At 41.5% G+C, this 18,518-nt stretch overlaps 1 protein-coding gene across 3 annotated transcripts in view; it reads left to right on the top strand.

Annotated features, from left to right (window-relative positions):
- Positions 1-18,518, top strand: part of Filip1 (filamin A interacting protein 1) — a 166,728-nt gene that overhangs the window by 100,216 nt on the left and 47,994 nt on the right. For all 3 annotated transcript variants that reach the window (XM_028879851.2, XM_028879852.2, XM_028879849.2), the window contains exon 3: positions 14,058-14,231. In XM_028879851.2, the coding sequence (XP_028735684.1) occupies positions 14,058-14,231 (174 nt within the window). The remainder of the gene's footprint in view (positions 1-14,057; positions 14,232-18,518) is intronic.

Here is an 18,518-nt window from a genome sequence, read left to right as displayed (position 1 = left end):
GGCAAGCCTGGAGAGTGTGAGGGAGAAAGGAACTTCCCCCACTGAGCAGAATGATGCAAGAGATGCTTCATCTGCTCTGAGACCTGTCTAACAGCTTATGTTGAGAGCATTACATTAACTGAGCTAGAGAAACCTCTATAAAAGATCTTTGTGCCCTTCCTGTGTTTCAAAGAGTCACAGAGAGTCATCTACACGAAGAGGTGAACAGCTTACGGCCAGGCCCCGAAGTCTTTTGGAATCTAAGGAATTGCCACAGCACTGCATGAGGAAACCTGTGACCTTATCTAATTTCTTATCCAGGACGTAGCAGCTGCCTTACTATTAATATCGATATTGAGAAGAAAACCACCTAAGTTTTAAAAAATGTGTTTAAAATCCATGGATGATGGTGATTTTCGAATGAACTTCATAAGGAAAGTTGACTATGCTTTTTAAAATGTGTTGCGTAGAAGTTTAGTTTTTCTTAAAAATTGGTAGTCTCTAGGTAGTGGATTGGGAATGATTTTTACTTTCTTTATTTGAATTTTTTAAAATTTGGTGAAATAGACAATTCTATAAAGGTCATTGTTATAACCTGTTTCTTTTCCTCTTTCCTTCCTTCCTTCCTTCCTTCCTTCCTTCCTTCCTTCCTTCCTTCCTTCCTTCCTCCCTCCCTCCCTCCCTCCCTCCCCCCCCTCTCTTTGACAAGGTCTCTCTCTGTAGACCTGGCTGGCATGGAACTCTTGTAGACCAGGCTGGCCTCAAACTCACAGACGTCTGCCCACCTCTGACTCTGGGGACTGAAGGTGTGTGCCACCACACCCTGGCTGTTGTGACTATTTCCAACTGTAGAATTCAGTAGCATTGAATATGTTGATCTCGTTGGGCAACTGTTACCACCAAAGAGCTCAAGAAGCATTTTCCTTGTAATCTGGAAACTCTGCACCTATTCCACAGTAACTGCCTTCCTCCAAGTTCCCCTGTCCCTGGCAACCATGCTCTGCTTTGTCTCTATGAACTGGATGGCTCTAAGTACCTTGTCTGAGTGACGCACACAGCATTTACCATTTTATAACAGATTCATAACCTTTAACATAACATCTTTATGTTTGGTTGATACTGTAGCACGTGTCGGAATTTCCCTGCTTTTAAAGCTGAACAGCATTCCATTGGATGGGTCTACTGCATTTAGTTTATCTATCATCTGGGGGCGGACACTTGAGTCCCAGTCTGACACTGAGCATAGCTGCTATGAAGAACTTGTACAAATATCTATGAAGACCATGGCTCTCCATTCCTTTGAGTACATATCCAGCTATGGAATTGCTGGATCCTAGAGCAAAGTGTTTGCCAGTTTTTGAGGGATTTCTGTCGTCGTCATTGTCGTCATCGCAATTGGCAGTATTGTTTTACTTGCCCATGGGTACATTAAGAGTTCTTATGTTTTGCAACCTCACTGCCACTTAATATTTTCTGTTTTGTTTTGGTAGCACCCATTCTAATGGTGTAAATATTTAATTCTGGTTCTGATTTGTATTTCTCTAATGGTTGATGATATTGGTCATCTTTTCATGTGTCTTTTTGCTGTTTGTATTGTTTTTTCCTTTGGAGAAACATCTGTAGAAGCCCTTTGTTCATGAACAGTTTTTGGACTTGCAGAAAATTTTAATATTCTGCATATTAACTTCATTGCCCATGTGCGCTTTCCCTCATTCAGTAAGATGCTTTTCACTCTGTTGGTTTTATTCTTCAGTGCTTGGAAGATTCTAAGTTTGACATAGTCCAGCCATTCTACAATTTTTTCCTTTCATTGCATGTGCTGTGGGTGTATTCAAGAAACAGCTGCCAAGTTCACTATCATAAGATACTTTTCTTGTGTATTTTTTATGAGCCTTTTGTAGTTTGATTGATTTTGAGCTAATTTTAGTAAATTCTCAAAGATAAGGTCAAATTTTACTAAATATGTGGCTATGCAGTTTTCCCAAGGCTGTTGAAAGCACTCTGCCTTCCACACTGAATAGTCTCGGCATCTTTGTGGGAAATCTTTGGGTTGGCTTTATTTACATACGGGTTTTTCCACTCTGTTGGTCTGCATCTCTGCCTTAACGGCAGTGCCACACCATTTTGATCGCTGAAGTCTTGTAATTAGCTTTGAAATCAGAAAGCATCTGACCTCTAACTTCATTCTTTAGTGAAACTGCATTGGTTATCCTAGAGCTCTTGAGATTCTATGTGAATAGCAACATGAATTCTTCCATTTCTACAAAAAAAATCATTTCAGTTTTGAATATTTTATTTTGAAAATGTCAATCTGCTAACTTGAATATAAAAGCAAATTTTAACATGACAAATTATATCTCTTCCCAATATGCTATTGAAAGATTTCTCTTGGTGCGGTGTGTAGGTGCTCTGTAGTAAGTGAGTAAGCTCTGCAGCGAACTTGAGGCTGCTCTGTACCATACAGTTGTAGGGAAAATTATTTCAGAGACTGCAAAAAAGTAACATTTCAAGCACCAAACAGCCTTTTAAACCAACCATGTCTGAATGTTCTCTTGGTATGTTGTATTACTAATCACATTAGCTTTGCTTTTTAAAATCCAGGGAAAACTGGGTTTAATTTCTATAGTAATAGCTAATAACATTATAAATTACAACTTTTTAGCTTTTAATCCACTTATAACATTAGAATTTACCTAAGCTGGATAAACATGTAATTTAATTTGTATGCGATTTAAAGATAACCCATTTCCTCTATTGCAACATTCTGGTGGAATGTGCTGTTTTTCCTTGTTCCGTTTACATATTTTCTTTTGGAATAAACTATAGAGAACAAAGTGACTCCTGAATTATAGACAAAGCTGTCAGATGAAAGACTAAAGAAGTTGACAAAATGTAACTATTTAGATCTTTTGAACAAGGGTTAGTCGTCAAGGTTGTCCTGAGGGGTTCAGGACCAGCTCTACTGACCTTCTCAGTTCACATAACTTAAATTTACTCTTCTTGATTTCAACAAATATTTACCGAGTGCCTATCATGTGGCAGGCACTCTGTGAGGGCGAGTAGACACAGCCTCTGTCCTCACAGTGGCTCACCACTCCAGGAGGAAATAGACAAGTAAACTAATAAATTACCTTATGTAAATAGATACAGAGCACTCGAGTTCCCAGAATGGGGAAGTGCTCACAGAATGGCCATGTTCCGACCTTCCCGCTGCAGTGATGGAGCTATATTTAAGCAGTTAACTAAATCATACAAAGGAGTGGTAGTGTTTGAGAATAGCATCATTCTGGGTCTTCCATAAGTAAAGACGGATTTGGGTTTTTTCTCAAATACATCCTTTGTTGAAAGTCAATGGCTCTTGGCAGGAATGCCATGTTTGAAGCACGCCAGATCATCATCTAGGGGTAGGCTCCTACCCTCCCCACTGGGTATGCTCCCTCCCAGCCAAGTCAGGGAAAGCAGGGCCAAGAGTGGCATCACCTAAGAGTCTGCAGCGAGCTGCCTACCTTAGGTCAGTGTTTTTTGAAGTCTGGGTTTCATCACAAACACCCAGGTAAATATTAAAATGCTGTTACTATTCTGGGAAGTGAAAGGGCTGTCAACCCTTTAAATCTTCGTGGGACAGGAATAAACAGGCCTATTGTTCTGCTGCTTGTACGTAAGGGATAAGGTGCCTGAGAGGATTTTGAATGTTTTTACCACAAAGAAATGGTAAATGTTCACCCTGTCTTGAACTTATACACACACACACATACACACATACACACACACACACACACACACACACACACACACACACACACACTCACACACAAGCATGACATGGTTCTTCATAAGTATGTATAGTTTCTATGTGTCAAATCAAATACATTATATTAACATTGTGAAAAGTTATAAACTTTCACCTGACGTCTTCCTGTAAGCTTACTGACATAGGAGATTGTTCTGCTTATGTGAGGGCTAGAGGGTCCTTGTCATTCCCATTGTGCTCCCAAGGTGACATGTCCCCAGGTCATTCCCATTGTACTCCCAAGGTGTCATGTGTCCCCACTTCAGAAATGCAGAAGGAGGGCACAACAGGTTCTCTGCACCCTGTTGATTATAACTTTACTTTTTTCAAAGACTTCATCATCCAGCAAGTTTAAACACAGTCAAAATTAATAACAGGCATAATAATCAATCACAGAATTTTTCTTTTAAATGAGTGTGTTTTGTGGTTCAGCTTCTGAACACTGTCACGTCAGTTAGGGCTGCTCTAATCCATATGGGATATTGTGGGCTACCTAGTCTCCTCCATGGCGTCTTCCATAGTGTGGACAAGTAGTACCTGTTTGCCTGGGTCTGGCCTAGATTTTCACAGTCCAGCTTCCTGTGATTCCCTTAGTAACTAAAGCTTATTTGCAGGCAAACTAATTGGTGAGCCTGATTAGTCTAGAACTGGTAAATACATCTCAGTTTCCAGGGACCCTCTTGCTCTGAATGGACCATGACCCTTCAGTAAAGAAAATTCAGTGGGACAGATAACTCCAGGAGGTCGTGGAGGAAATCTAGGAGGCCAGCAAGTCCCTGGAAGTGAGTGAACCTCTGAGAATCCTTAGTTAACATCACAGTGTATACAAGAGGGTGCAGTAAAGAAACTGCCAACATAGGCAGAGCCAGGCGGATCTGTGACCAGGCCAGCCTGGTCTACAGAGTGAGTTTCAGGACAGGCACCAAAACTACACAGAGAAACCCTATTTCGAAAAACAAAACAAAAAAGAAAAGAAAAAAAAAAGAAAAAAGAGAAGAAACTGCCAACATAACCATTCTATTAGGGGAAAGCTTTTTTTGTTTGTTTGTTTCTTTCTTTCTTTTTTTCCGAGACAGGGTTTCCCTGTAGCTTTGGAGCCTGTCCTGGACTAGCTCTGTAGACCAGACTGGCCTCGAACTCACAGAGATCCGCCTGCCTCTGCCTCCCGAGTGCTGGGATTACAGGCGTGCGCCACCACTGCCCGGCTTAGGGGAAAGTTTTTTATTGTGAATAAGAGAGAGAAAAAAAATCCCAGGGCCTCTGGAAGTGTCCAGAGCAAAGAGAAAAGAAAGCAGACTAGACATGGTCAGGGCTATAAGGAAGCGGGAGAGTGGGAGAGAATAGTGGAGATAGCAAAAGACAGAGCATAGCGAGAGACCAAGAGAACTTGGCTCGAGACAGCCCGAGAAAGCAGGGTCGAGAGCCGCAGGACAGCAGGATAGTGCAAGAGAGTGTGGGGTGAACAAATCATGTGGATTATGAAGAGTGGCTGGGGGGAGGGGCTGTGGACCCAACGCATAGCTGTCTCTCTTAGGTGTTGAGTTGCCGTGCCTGTCCCAGAGCAGTGGCTTCCAAATGCAGCTATGGTGCAGAATCCCTTGTAGAGATGTTTTACAACACAGTAACATGGGGAAAAACAATGGTACAATGGAGGTTTTCTTGCCTTGGGTGAGCATGACTCAAGAGCTGGGGGTCAGACAATCAGCAGTCACCTAACACCATAGGCCAGTGGCTTCCAGGTATTTTGTCTGGTGAACTCAAAGAATGACTTTCACAGACAATGGAAGAGTGAATTTCAGAAAAGAGTTTCATCTGCATGTGTGTGTATTAACCACATATGTGCTTGGTGCCTTCTGAGAAGATGACATGGGATCATCTGGAGCTGGAGGTTTAGACCGTTGTTAGCTAGCCAACATCTGGGTGCTTGGAATTGAACCCTGGGCCTTCTTCAAGAACAAGTGGTCTTAACCATTGAGCCATCTCTCCAGCCCCATCTTTTACAATTTTGTTTCTGGAACACTCTCATCTAACTAAGCCCTTCGCCATCATTACTGGTTGTGAGATTTCAGATCATATCCTCCCGGAAGCCTCTGCTGTTGGCTCAGATTCAACTCAAGCGTTCTGGACAAACATTGTTACTTCCTGTGTTTCCTCCAGCGCATGCTTATTGTACCATATTATAAATTATTTCCCATTATCAGTATCCCCTTCAGACTTGAATTTCTGAGGTTATAACTGTTTCTGCAATACTGGATACAATGCACTGTACAATGTGAATGTGCATAAGTTATTTAATGAATGATTGATTCAGCTCTGCTTTTGAATCTGTTTCATTTTATTATTCCTCTGACTCTGGCTGTCTGGCGAAGCCCAAATGCCCTCCCTTGACTTCTTGACTCACATGCTCACCTGTGGCCCAGGGCAGCACGGAGTGGCTCTATGCTGCCCCCACATGTTTTGAATCAGTTCCTTCTTCAGCCAACTGAGACCACACCCCTTGTTCTCCAGTGTTACCATGGGCACAAAGGGCAGTAGGTCTGAGACAGAGACATGAGATTCCCATGTTTCTTTCTGTGCCTGAACCACATTTGTTTATCGTCAGTGAGTAAATTAAACATTGTGTTGTCTCTTTCTTCTCCAATCCCCTTCCTCCTCTCAAACAGAAGAAGGCAGCTCATTTTGAGAGCTCTTTTCAAAGCATTCTCTCTGGTCCATTCACTTTCTTAAGGTATATTGAGAGCTCCCTAGCGTCCTGAGACCTTAACCACTTGTTTCTGGTTTAACTTCTCTGTGAAAATAATGTTCAAGGGCAGAAGCTTTCTGACATTTGGGATTTGATCCCTTTTCATGAGAATCAACACATTTCTTTTTCCTTTTTTTTTAAAATTTTTTATTTTTGTCTTTTGAGACAGGGTTTCTATGTGTAACAGCGGCCTCTGCCTCCAGAGCGCCACGACGACAGGCATGTGCCGCCGCCGCCACCACGCAAACGAAAGCAGTTCTAAAAGTGGAGTTGTGATGTGGTTTCATCTCCAAAGTGCAGGATCTTTTCTCCATATACTGAATCATGTGTTTGAAGGAGTGAACAAATTTATTGTGATCGCATGATCATCATCACTAATCCACTGACTCAGAAGATACTACACACAGGTGGTAGTAACACAACTTTAATTGCAGCACTCTGGAGGCAGAGACAGGTGGATTTCCATGAGTTTGAGACCAGCCTAATCTCCATAGTGAGTTCCAGGCCAGCCAGGACTACATAGAGAGTCCCTGTCTCAAACACACACACACACACACACACACACACACACACACACACACACACTCACACTCACACTCACACTCACACATCACAAGGGCAGGTGAGATGGCTCAGTATGTAAAGGTACTTGGGGCCAAGCCTCATGACCTGAGTTTTATCTTTAGAATACTCATGGCAGAAAGAGAGAACCAACTCCTGCAAATTGTCCTCTGACTTCCACATGCATGCTGTGGCAGTTTGCATGCACACACAAGCAATAACAACAACAACAAAGTAAATACAGCAACTATAATAAAAAGATACCACAATGTTGATTTACTGTTAAATTTTAAGTAGTAATATCATAGAAACAGCATTGCTAATTTTTTCAGTGTTATCTCTACAGCCATTTACAGAGACCTCTAGTAAGTTCATGAAGGCTAGAGTGGTTCTAAGTATACGATATACTGTAGCTCTTTTATTTGGTAATTAGTATATAGAATAATTAAACTAAGATGAAGTGTGTAACACGTAGTATCATATTATGACTAAGTTCAAGAATAAATGTTTTTTTGAATAAAAGAAATAGGTGTTTCCTTTTCTCATATGGAAGCACAAAAAAACCTGAACAGCCCAAGCCTTCAACAACAACAACAGCAACAAAACCAAACAATACTCGAAGTATCACCATACCCAACTTTAACATATATCATAGAGCCATAGTAACAAAAACATCATAGTACTGGCACAAATACAGACACATAGATAGATAGAAAAGAAGAAACATAAATAAATAAAAACTGTAGCAAACTGGTATTTGGCAAAGTCGCCAAATACACACTTTGGAGAAAAGAGAAGCCTCTCTAACAAACGCTGTTGGGAGAACTGGATAGCCACATTTGGAAGAGTCAAACTAGTTCCAAATCACTCATCCTGTACAAAAATCAATTCAACTTGGATCAAAAACCTTAACGTATGACTCCAAACTTCAAAACTTCTAGAGGAAAACACTGGAAGACAGGGGTATAGGAACAGGTAAATCCTATCTGAAAGGAATTCTGGTAGCTCAGGAATAATAACAAAAACTGACAAATGGGATTGCATGAAATCAGAAGGCTTCTACCCACCAAAGAAAATAAGTGAAGAGGAGCCTTCAGAAGAAGACAAAAATCTTTGCTAACCATGTGAAAGAGGGTTAAGATCTAGAATTTATTTAAAAACTCAAAAAACTAAACAGCGAAGTGACAAACTGACCAGTAAATGGGCCGATGCAGTGAACAGGCAGCACTCGAAAGATGAAGCACAAATGGCCAATAAATATGTTAATAAAATGTTCGACATCATCCATCAGAGAAAACGATGTTGAGATTCCATCTCACCCCCGTCACAATGGCTATCATAAAGGGAGCATGCTGGCAAAGACTCGGGGAGGAGAGCTTATACTCTGTTGATGGAACTGTACATTAGTCCAGCCACTATGGGAATCACTATAGAAGTTCCTTAGTAAACTAAGAGTTTATCTTTTCCATATGACTCAACTACACCTCTCTTGGCTACATACTCAAAGGACTCTAAGTCACACAGCACAGAGATACTTGCAGTTTGTTTTACATTAAAGATTTATTTTCGCTTACATTTATATGTGTTTACCTTCATAAGTTTATGTATACCACGTGGATGCAGAGGCCTGCAGAGGCTTAAAGAAGGTGTCCCATTCCCTGGAGCTGAAGTTACAGGCGGTTCTGAGCTGCCTCACCTGGGTTCTGGGAACCAGATTCCCTGCAAAAGCAGCACATGGTCCAGTCACTGAGCCATCCTTCCAAACCCTGTACTTGCACTTTTATGTTTATTGCAGGACTATTTACAAAAGCCAGTTCATGAATCAGGCTAGGTGTCTGTTGACAGATGTGGAAAGAAGAATGGTATATGCATAATGGATTTTATTCCATCATAAAGTTGAACAAAACATGTGGTTGACAAGAAAATGGATGCAAATGGAGACCATCATATTAAGCTAAGCATATCAGACTCAGGTAGATAAATACTGCATGTTCTGTCAATCTGCAGATCCTAGATTTTGTACAGATACATGAACCATATACATGAAAGTAGACATGAGACTAGAGGAATGAGAATAACAGGAAAGAGAATAAAGAAGGGAGGGAGCAGTGAATAGGATCAAAGTACATGATATAATTGTACAAAAATATCTATGACAGTAATCACTATGCATAATAAATATACTCCAGTAGAAGTTAAGGCCATCTAGAAAATAATTATCATAATGTCTCCATTGACATAGGACCTACTCTCTGCCAAGTTTTATATTAGTCACTCTATGAATGTATATCTAATTCCATCCTGACAACATTCATATGATGAAGTTATTATGGTTTTATTTCATAGGTGATAAAATTAGCTTATAGCAACATGTATAAGTCATCAAGGTCTAGGACCAGAAAATAATTCTGAGGCTCTTTAAAGATAGGCTCTTCCCATTATACAACAATGCAGATTATATTTCATGTTTTAATTAAGTTCTTGTTTGTCTTATTGATTTAGAATGTATTTAATTTCCTTTATGCTTATGTCACATAAACTAGTATGAATTAAAAGTGCAATTCATGCTGTCAAGAGTGTTTAGTTTATGTTTGAAAGCCAACTTCTGGAACACTTATCCACAGTGAGGTATAAGTCTTCTACTAAAGCCTTCGAGACCAACTGTCAGGACTGCACCCAGGGCTGCAAAAAGGATGTTTTTCAGAGTAGTGGGACTTTAGAAAAATTTCTTTACCGATCTGAAGGAAAAAGACTCACATACGATCTGAGGGTGATGCGCTTTATTTTCTACTCCTCAGTTCTCCAGCTCTAGTTCTCTGCTCTAATTCTCTCCCCTAATTCTCCTGTTCTAATTCTCCTTGAATAAACAATAAGAAGCAGAGCCATTTACCATGGCAACAAATAGGTGGGGACATGGGGTTTGGCATTTCCCAGATGGTGGCATTAAAACTGTCCCAAACATACACACACACACACACACACACACACACACACACACACACACACACACACACATTATCCTGTTTGAAATCACAGATCACAGAGAAGGGAACTTGTAATTCTTTATTCAAGGCTGTGAGGACCATCCTCTGTAATCCTGGCTAATTGTGAAACTTTTCCCAAAGTAACTGGACATAAAACTATTCCTATCTGGACTTGGTTAATTGATCGTTATTTGGACCCTAAACAATAAACAGTTAGTTAGCTGAGCCTAAACTCTCGTGCCATAAACTGAGGTTAGAGATTTGTACGTAGTGTTAATTGCTAAAAGGTCTGAGCAGGGAGTGTTGTTGGTCCTGTTATCAGCTAGACATGGCAGGGGGAAGCTGGCAAAGCAATTTTGTCATTTTTGTGTCTAAAGGACTTAAACAAACCAGACATCTGAACCTCTGTCCTTGTGTATTATCTGTGAAAGTTTAAATTATGATCCATTCACAGAGACAGTCTAGTTTGAATTTGCTCTGAGGCCCAAATCAGCCAGTTGTATGCAGCTTATCTTAGAACTGAGAAGAATTGCTGTTTTCTTTATGTTAATTTGAGCTAGTGACAAAAAAACAGGTCCTAAGTGCTTACAGTCCTCATGAAGCAATAATCCTAGTTATTAAGGATATCCTAGTATATTTTTTATTTATTGAAATTATACAGCTTAATGATAAGTCTTTAGACAGTCCACAGATATAAGTGCCCATAAGATTGAGATTTGATCATGAGATTACAAAGTACACATTACATGAAAATGCATGGTAATGGGGATATTCCACAGCTCTTTTTGCACATGTGAATTTACAGACAGAAGCAGCCAGTTTTCAGAGTCTATAGTCCTGTAAGCCTTGCTTAATGGAGTCCTCCATCAGAGAATTACTCATCTGGTGGGTTGACATCTGAGTTATCAATTGACATCTGCTGTATTTATATCATGGCCCGTAACAGCTTGTAACAGTCTTCAGAATGTGGTTTGTGGGGCTAATGTATGAATAGCTCTATGGTGTGGGGCTAATGTGTGAATAGCTCTGTGGTGGGGGACCAACTTATGAATAGCTCTGTGGTGGGGGACCAACTTGTAAATAGCTCTGTGGTAGGGGGCCAATGTGTGAAGAGCTCTGTGGTGGGGGCTAATGTGTGAATAGCTCTGTGGTGGGGTGCCAATGTGTGAATAGCTCTGTGGTGGGGGACCAATGTGTGAATAGCTCTGTGGTGGGAGGCTAATGTGTGAATAGCTCTGTGGTGGGGGGCTAATGTGTGAATAGCTCTGTGGTGGGGGGCCAATGTGTGAATAGCTCTGTGGTGGGGGGCCAATGTGTGAATAGCTCTGTGGTGGGGGGCCAATGTGTGAATAGCTCTGTGGTGGGGGGCCAATGTGTGAATAGCTCTGTGGTGGGGGGCCACTTGTGAATAGCTCTATGGCAGTTCCTTTGGTCAGGTAGGACTGTGACTGAATCAGCACACACATGATGGGGACCAGTGCTCCTGTGCACGTGGCATCACTACCCAGCACAGTGACTGTTCTGTCCTCAGGTTCTGCTGTGTTTGAATAATCCAAAAGGAATCCTGACAATGCCAACAAGTGGGTGGAGCACAATCTTTATGACTTTGAGTTTATGTCTTTGTCTTCGATCCCAGGGACACTGTGACTAGGGTCATCTGTAGTCAGAATCAGGTGGCTTTCTCAGGACCAAGCCTCTAGGTAGAAGAGAGCAAACACTCTGGTACATTATTTGCCTTTGTGTGTCTCATCAGTGAAGCATAGATGAGCGTGTTTTCCATTCTTTTTAAAAAATTGTTACCATTGTTAATTTCAATGAGAAACCTTGTCTCTGAACATGTAAGGCTGAAGGTGATTTAGGAAGACATGATATCAACTCCTGGCCTCCACAAACACATGCTCATGCATGAGCAAACGTATGTACATGTACATGTGCACGTACAATAAGGAGGAGGCAGAGAGGAGAGAGAGAAGGGAAAGAAAATGCCTCTTTCATCAGCAGATGCAGCCCGTAGGCAGGGATCACTTTATTTAGTAATAGATGACTGGGCTGTATTTTAGCCCTTGTTTCTTCTGTCTGCCAAATAACCTCGGACAAGGCATAAACCCGAACCTATGGAGGCCTTGTAGTGCAGGAGCCTCCTGTACATCAACTGCTTTTGATCTTCAGAAGGAAGGGCTCCAACGCACATCTCATTCACATAAGTACATATACTGTTATCAGACGTGAGGTCACAGCCTGTGCCCAACAAGACCATTTGGCTACCTATCCTCCAAAATTCCAATAAAAAATAGCAAAAGAATGATGTGACCATCTTTCTCTTTTAATCACTCCCATATCTGGGGTCAGTTGTTTTTTTATTTGACTAAAGATGAAAATGTCATCTTGAAAGAAGAAACTGTGGATGCCATGGCTTGTGGACAAGGCAGGCAAATTTGGAATCACACATGAAAGTAAAAAAAAATGGTGATGATAGAGGTTGGCACACCGGAAATCTCCATTAAGAAAAGCTACTGTTCTGCCTCTCCCTCATTGGACTATAGATATGTGCCACTGAGTCTGCTTTCAAGTGGCTTCTGAAGATACACACTTGGGTCACCATGCTTGCATTGCAAGCACGCTCCCAAATGAGCCATCTTGCTAGCCCCAGGTCCCTGTCCCAGATTTTCATAGTCCCCTGCTAGCCTGACAAGACACTGCACTTTGTGTGGTTTCCTCCTCGTGATGATGAACTGCTTTTTCTTTAGCCTATTTTCCAGCCTTATTATTCCCACTAATATTCCTAGTTACTAAGCTCTACAAAATTAGTATTCTACATTTTATCTCAAAATAAGTATGTCTATATGTATCAGCCACGCTGATATGAAAATTCTTGTTCACTGCTGGCCCACTAGTGAATTAATCTTTATCCTTCTGGGTGACATTAATTTGGAGACTGAAAAAAAATGCAACAAAATGGGAAGCCTAAGAAACACAAATTTTGCTATGGTCAGATTATGAACTCAATACTCAATTTAACTAGTTAATTCTCCTGTTAAGGTGTGCACCGTAATGACTGTCTTTGCAATTTTAAACTCACAGTTAACACTGGTGCAGGGGGAAAAACTATTTTACTGTTATGGACTGAAATCTGTGCCCAACCAGTTACAATGAAGTCATGCTGGTTTATCTATTACCCTATTGGTAAGGCAGCTCCAAGTGTAGAGGGGGAATACACAGCAGATATCACCTGCATCACAACAAAGCAATAAAAAAAGGCACCCAGAGGTGTGTGCATGGTAGGATGGAACCAAAGACAATGCCACAGACCTACAGCTTGGAGTAGGTCTTGAGAGTCTCAGTAAAATGTGGAGCGAAACCACTGAAAACCTAACCATGACCTACCAACCTGACTTGTCTGGTGATAGTCTGGCTGTTAAAAAGATAAATTTGATATGAACTAGTTAGTTAAAAGCCTATCCCAGGACAGTGTGAGTTCTCAACCATATGTTGTGCAAAGCAAATTCCTTATGAGAGAGATCAGTAAGAATGGCTGTGTATTAATTGCATACAGAGTTATAACCACAATGAGGTGGTTATAGAATAAAGGGAGTGGGGTTTCCTACAAAACAGATTTGAATACTATATATTGAGAGCATAAACAGAAAACTGGAGGCTTTTGATCATTGCTGACTTCATGTACACTGAAACAGGTTTTCCAGGACCAGTCCTACCTGCTTCCTCTCTCAGATCAGTGCTACTTAAGTAAAGCAATTTTTGTGTAGTTAATATTAGCACAAATTCTTTTTCTGCTCCCCTGCTTCCTAGCAACCAAAGCAGAGTATCTGCTTGCCAATCTACAGTTGGTTAAAAAAAAAAAAAAAAAAAACCAGAATCCCCAGTGAATTTGCAATAGACCTGAAGCAGTGGGGTGCATCCTGTAAGCTCCTTGCTGATTTCGTGAGTGTGATGTGTGATCTGCAGTGTCAGCCATCTGACCTTGCTGTACCTTCAACCACAGGCTAGAGAAGATGTGATCCACATGCTGAAGACAGAGAAAACCAAGCCCGAGGTTCTGGAGGCACATTATGGATCTGCAGAGCCAGAGAAGGTGCTTCGGGTCCTGCACCGAGATGCCATCCTTGCTCAAGAGAAGTCCATAGGAGAAGATGTCTATGAGAAACCCATTTCAGAGGTAAAGCAGAGCACCAGCTGGAAAGAAACTGCAGAGAAACTGACCCTTTATTCTTTTATATGCTTCGATGTTTCCTCCCAAATGCAAAATTGTTATGATGTTCTAATGCAAAATTAACTATAGTTAAGTAATTCGTGCGCTGTACTAGATAAGTTCTGATAGGAGTCCCAAGCTTTTACTTAAACATGCTTTGGGTTTGAAATATGTTTTCCACATGATTAGGAAAGTTATGTGCTCTTGAAATACATTATTGTTTTGTTCCTCTAAGAACTAGCATATTTAAAAATTTGAGGGGCTGACTAGTTCTCACATTGAGTTTTCAGGATTATTATAAAAATGATAACCTAACTTTAGATTGAATTCATTATTGATAGTTGTGGTTTAATACCACTGCTTTGAGAGTATCTTAAAATATCCTAGTTTAAAATGTCTTATGTGAATTCCAGTGGTGAAGACAAAAATCTCAATGAAATATTTAGGGCAATTTTTAAGATAAAATAATATCAATTAGGGCTATAATGAATCATTTTATGCAAGATTATATTAGGAATTATGGGCTATTGTTATTACCTATGACATGACATTTAAAAAATTCTCCCATGCTATAGTGGAAGTTCAGTGTCAAATTAGGGTCCTAGTTTAATGGATGTAGCTACACTGATACTTCAAAATTCAGCTTTGCAATCAGTAGGATAAACTAAAAAGCAGAAATTAAAAGTCAGAGGAAACGAGTTTTAAATTTAGCTTTTAACCTAAATCAGTGGCAAGATCTGATTTAGATAGTATTCGAAACAGATTGACAGCTCCATCGTTTTTCTGATTAATACAAATCTCCACTCTCAGCTTTCCCTAAAATGCAACCAAAAAAACGGGGGGGGGGGGGCAGAAAGAAAGTTGTTCGTGGGGCAGGATTCAGATCAGGTAACTGGCTATTTGGGATCCAGCTGTGTGTGGTTTTTGCAGAACCTACTTCAGCTCACTAAACCTTGGTGCCTTATCTGTGGGGTGAGGGAGTGACAGCCACCTCACAGTGGTGTTGTAAGAACTGAGTGGGACATTGGCTATAAGGCTTTTGACGTGGCATCTGACCCGTAGCATCTGGCCCGTGCTAGATATTCAGGCACTACTCACCATTAGTGTTGGCTTGGGTTGGGAGATGATAATTATTCATACCCTCAAGTTCTTCCTCATGTGGGTGGGGCACGGATGAGGAGCAAAATACATAACAGTTTTACAATGAGGAGGAGGAGGAGGATGACAGTGATAGAGTTCAGTTTAGGCTTCCTAATTCTTTTCTTCCTCAACTAGGGCTTGAGGTGACTTCCCCAACCCCAAGGGAGAGGTAGGCCACCAGAGCAGACACATTTAACCAGAATCACCACCCCTAATCCACTGAACTCTGAAAACAGTACACAGAGAGGGGCTTCTGATGACCACCAGGAGATGCACCTGGACAGAGGAGAGGGGTCTGATCTGGGACACAAACAGAGGAGGCCATGCAGAAATGCTCAGCTGTGAGATGGGGATTGGAGGCACTAGGCCTGCTTTTCTGGTTCTTTCTCCTCTCAATAACCTCTTTTAGAGACGGGGCCTTACCATCTATCCCAGGCTGGCTACACATCCACAAAAGTATTTGTTTTTCTGTCTGGATATGGTGGCACAGACCTGTAATCGCTGCCCTCGAAGGGCTGAGGCAGGACAATGACCAGCCTAGGCTACATTGATAGCCTTTCATAATCTGTGCTGTGTGGTTTCCTCCAGGGAGAGATGCACAATCAAGGCTTCGGAGTCTGCAAGACTGTGTATTTAGCATGAATCTTTTCAGATTTCCTGTCCACGAGTTAGATAGTCCTCAGTAGGGTGTCTTCCCCATCATGACTGAGTCATGTTTGAACTGAGCTGATGCTCTTCTCTCTGAATCCCTTTTAGTTTGCCTTTTTCTTTTGACGCAAGCCCAACATCACAAAGTATGGGACATGTTTAGTCAGACTCCAAGCAATGTCAGCAATTCAGTCTGTCACCAAGGAGTGCTTCTGACATCTTATCCTGCTCTCCCCAAATCTAATTCTCTCGTCTCCATGGACTATATTAAGTCACCTGGAAAATCTTGAGGTTTGCATCCTTAAGGGAAGGGCTATGGGTGATCTCATGGGCCACTTGAAGGATTATGACATGCTCATTAGTTGTGTCCTGGGTCCCAATACCCTCTGTGTACAAGAGTCACCTTCCCCCACTCAGGGGCTCTCCTGTTTCCACTGGACCCCATTCCAATTCAACAATGACTCAACATAGCCTTATCTTAAGTGCCCCCAAAGCCATGTCCCTTCTTCGTAAGCCAGTTTGCTTACTAAGACCTTCTATGCTCTCTTCATTTGATTTCTCTTTTTCCTAAATTTCTCAGTGCTTTGGAGTTAAACCTCTGCAGACACAAGAGCTGTGGTCCTTTAACATAAAACATGCTGAAATTGTTTCCCTTTCCAGTTTGCCCACTTCTGGGGTCCCGCAAGATGGCTCAGCAGGTAAAGGTGTTTGCCATCAAGCTGGACAACTTGAGTTCAATCCCTGAGACCCACATAGTAAAAGGAGAGGACTGATCTGTGCAAGTGTTCCTCTGACCTTTACACTAGTACCTTAGCACAGGGACACTCACACGAGAACACACACACACACACACACACACACACACACACACACACACACAATTAATCAAAAATGTAATTTAAAAGACTTCTAGGAAGCTGGACTTGGTGGTACATACCTTCAAGCCCTAGCACTTGGGAGGCAGAGGCAAGCGGATTGCTTGATTTCCAACCTAGTGTACATAGTGAGGTCCAGGCCAGCCAAGGCTATGCAGAGAAATTGTCCTGAAAAACAAATCAAAACAAAACAAAAAACAAAAAGAAAGGAAAAAAAAGAAAAACAAAACCAAACAAACAAAAAGGACCTCTAGGTACATTATTTCTTTCCTTGGCAAATTCTTGGCCTTTCCATTTTCCTTCTCTCTCTTGAAATGGGAGTTAAGTGTTCGGAATAGTAGATGCCCATTACAGTTGCACTGTTCTTTAGCAGCCATTCCTCTGTGCTGAACCATGTCTTCAAACTCAAAAACCCAAAGTCAGGACACAGTGTGTGATTCGTGAATCTGTAGGGCCCATTGCTCAGGGAGTCGATCTTCAGACACTGTCCAAGTTACAGAGCGCCAAGAGAACAGCCACCTCCCTTTCCTTTTAGGACCTCCATATCATTAAAACAAAACAAAAGCAGAAACAAGAAATAACATCTAGCAGAGCTGATCTGCTGATAACTGTGTAAGTTTTTACACGTAGAATTTAAGATTGGAAGCTAGGCTCCACACCAACACTTTTAAGCAGAACTTAGCACCTCAGAAACACTATGCAGGAATGCCTCAGCAACTTGTAGACCGAGGCCAGAACACTATCTTTCTCATCGTGTAACCACAGTTACAGCAAACTATATGAGATGTGTTGAGGTGAAAGTTATCCACAGCAGTTCCAGCAACCCACTCCAGTGACGCAGCCCAAGACTATTGCCGCCTTAAAAGCCCACTTGGTCAAGGCCAAGGCCTGCTCTGTGCCGAGGTTGCACCAAAATATTTGACATTTCCATATGCTATTTTTCTCTCCAGACGTCCCTGCACAAAGTATCTCTTGGGATTTCTCCATCTACCATCTAATTAATAATGCCATCATCTCCCCCTGTACAATTCCTTGAGATCTCAGGAGAGACCGGGCCTTCCGAGCACAATGCATCATACTATGGCATGCAGGATGCAAAATAAATTAAAAGACCAACCCATACATACTTGGTCCTTCATTCCAAAGAGAGCCTTCAGATAGGTCACTTTCCTTAGCTGGAGGGATGACAACACAGGCAGAGCTGTTCTTCAAATACTTTTCCAGATTTGTCAAAAGGCCCCGAAGTTTAACTGCCTAACTGTAAAGATCTAAATGCTATGGGTCACCAGTTAGTATAGGTTTTTCAACCAGTTTCCATCTGCTATCTGCTCCAAAGCAAAGAGAAGAAGACGAGAAGGTGAAATAACCTTCCTTTTACTTTGGGTCCCCATGAATGCATCACGCATCTGTAAGGAGAACCATAGAGCAAGCTTCCTGAAACTAAACGGCAAGCAGAAATCTAGAAAACAGCTCAAATGCTGGTACTCTGCACAGCTCTGCTCCCCAGAAGCGTCAGGGAGTTGTTAGTGGGATTGAGAACAGATTTCAATATGTCTGTTCCACCTGGAAATACTGAGTTCAGATAAGACGG

Source organism: Peromyscus leucopus, chromosome 7 (genome assembly GCF_004664715.2).
Source record: "Peromyscus leucopus breed LL Stock chromosome 7, UCI_PerLeu_2.1, whole genome shotgun sequence".
Lineage (NCBI taxonomy): Eukaryota > Metazoa > Chordata > Mammalia > Rodentia > Cricetidae > Peromyscus > Peromyscus leucopus.
Note: the sequence above shows the minus strand (reverse complement) of the source record. Positions and strands in the feature narration are given on the sequence as shown.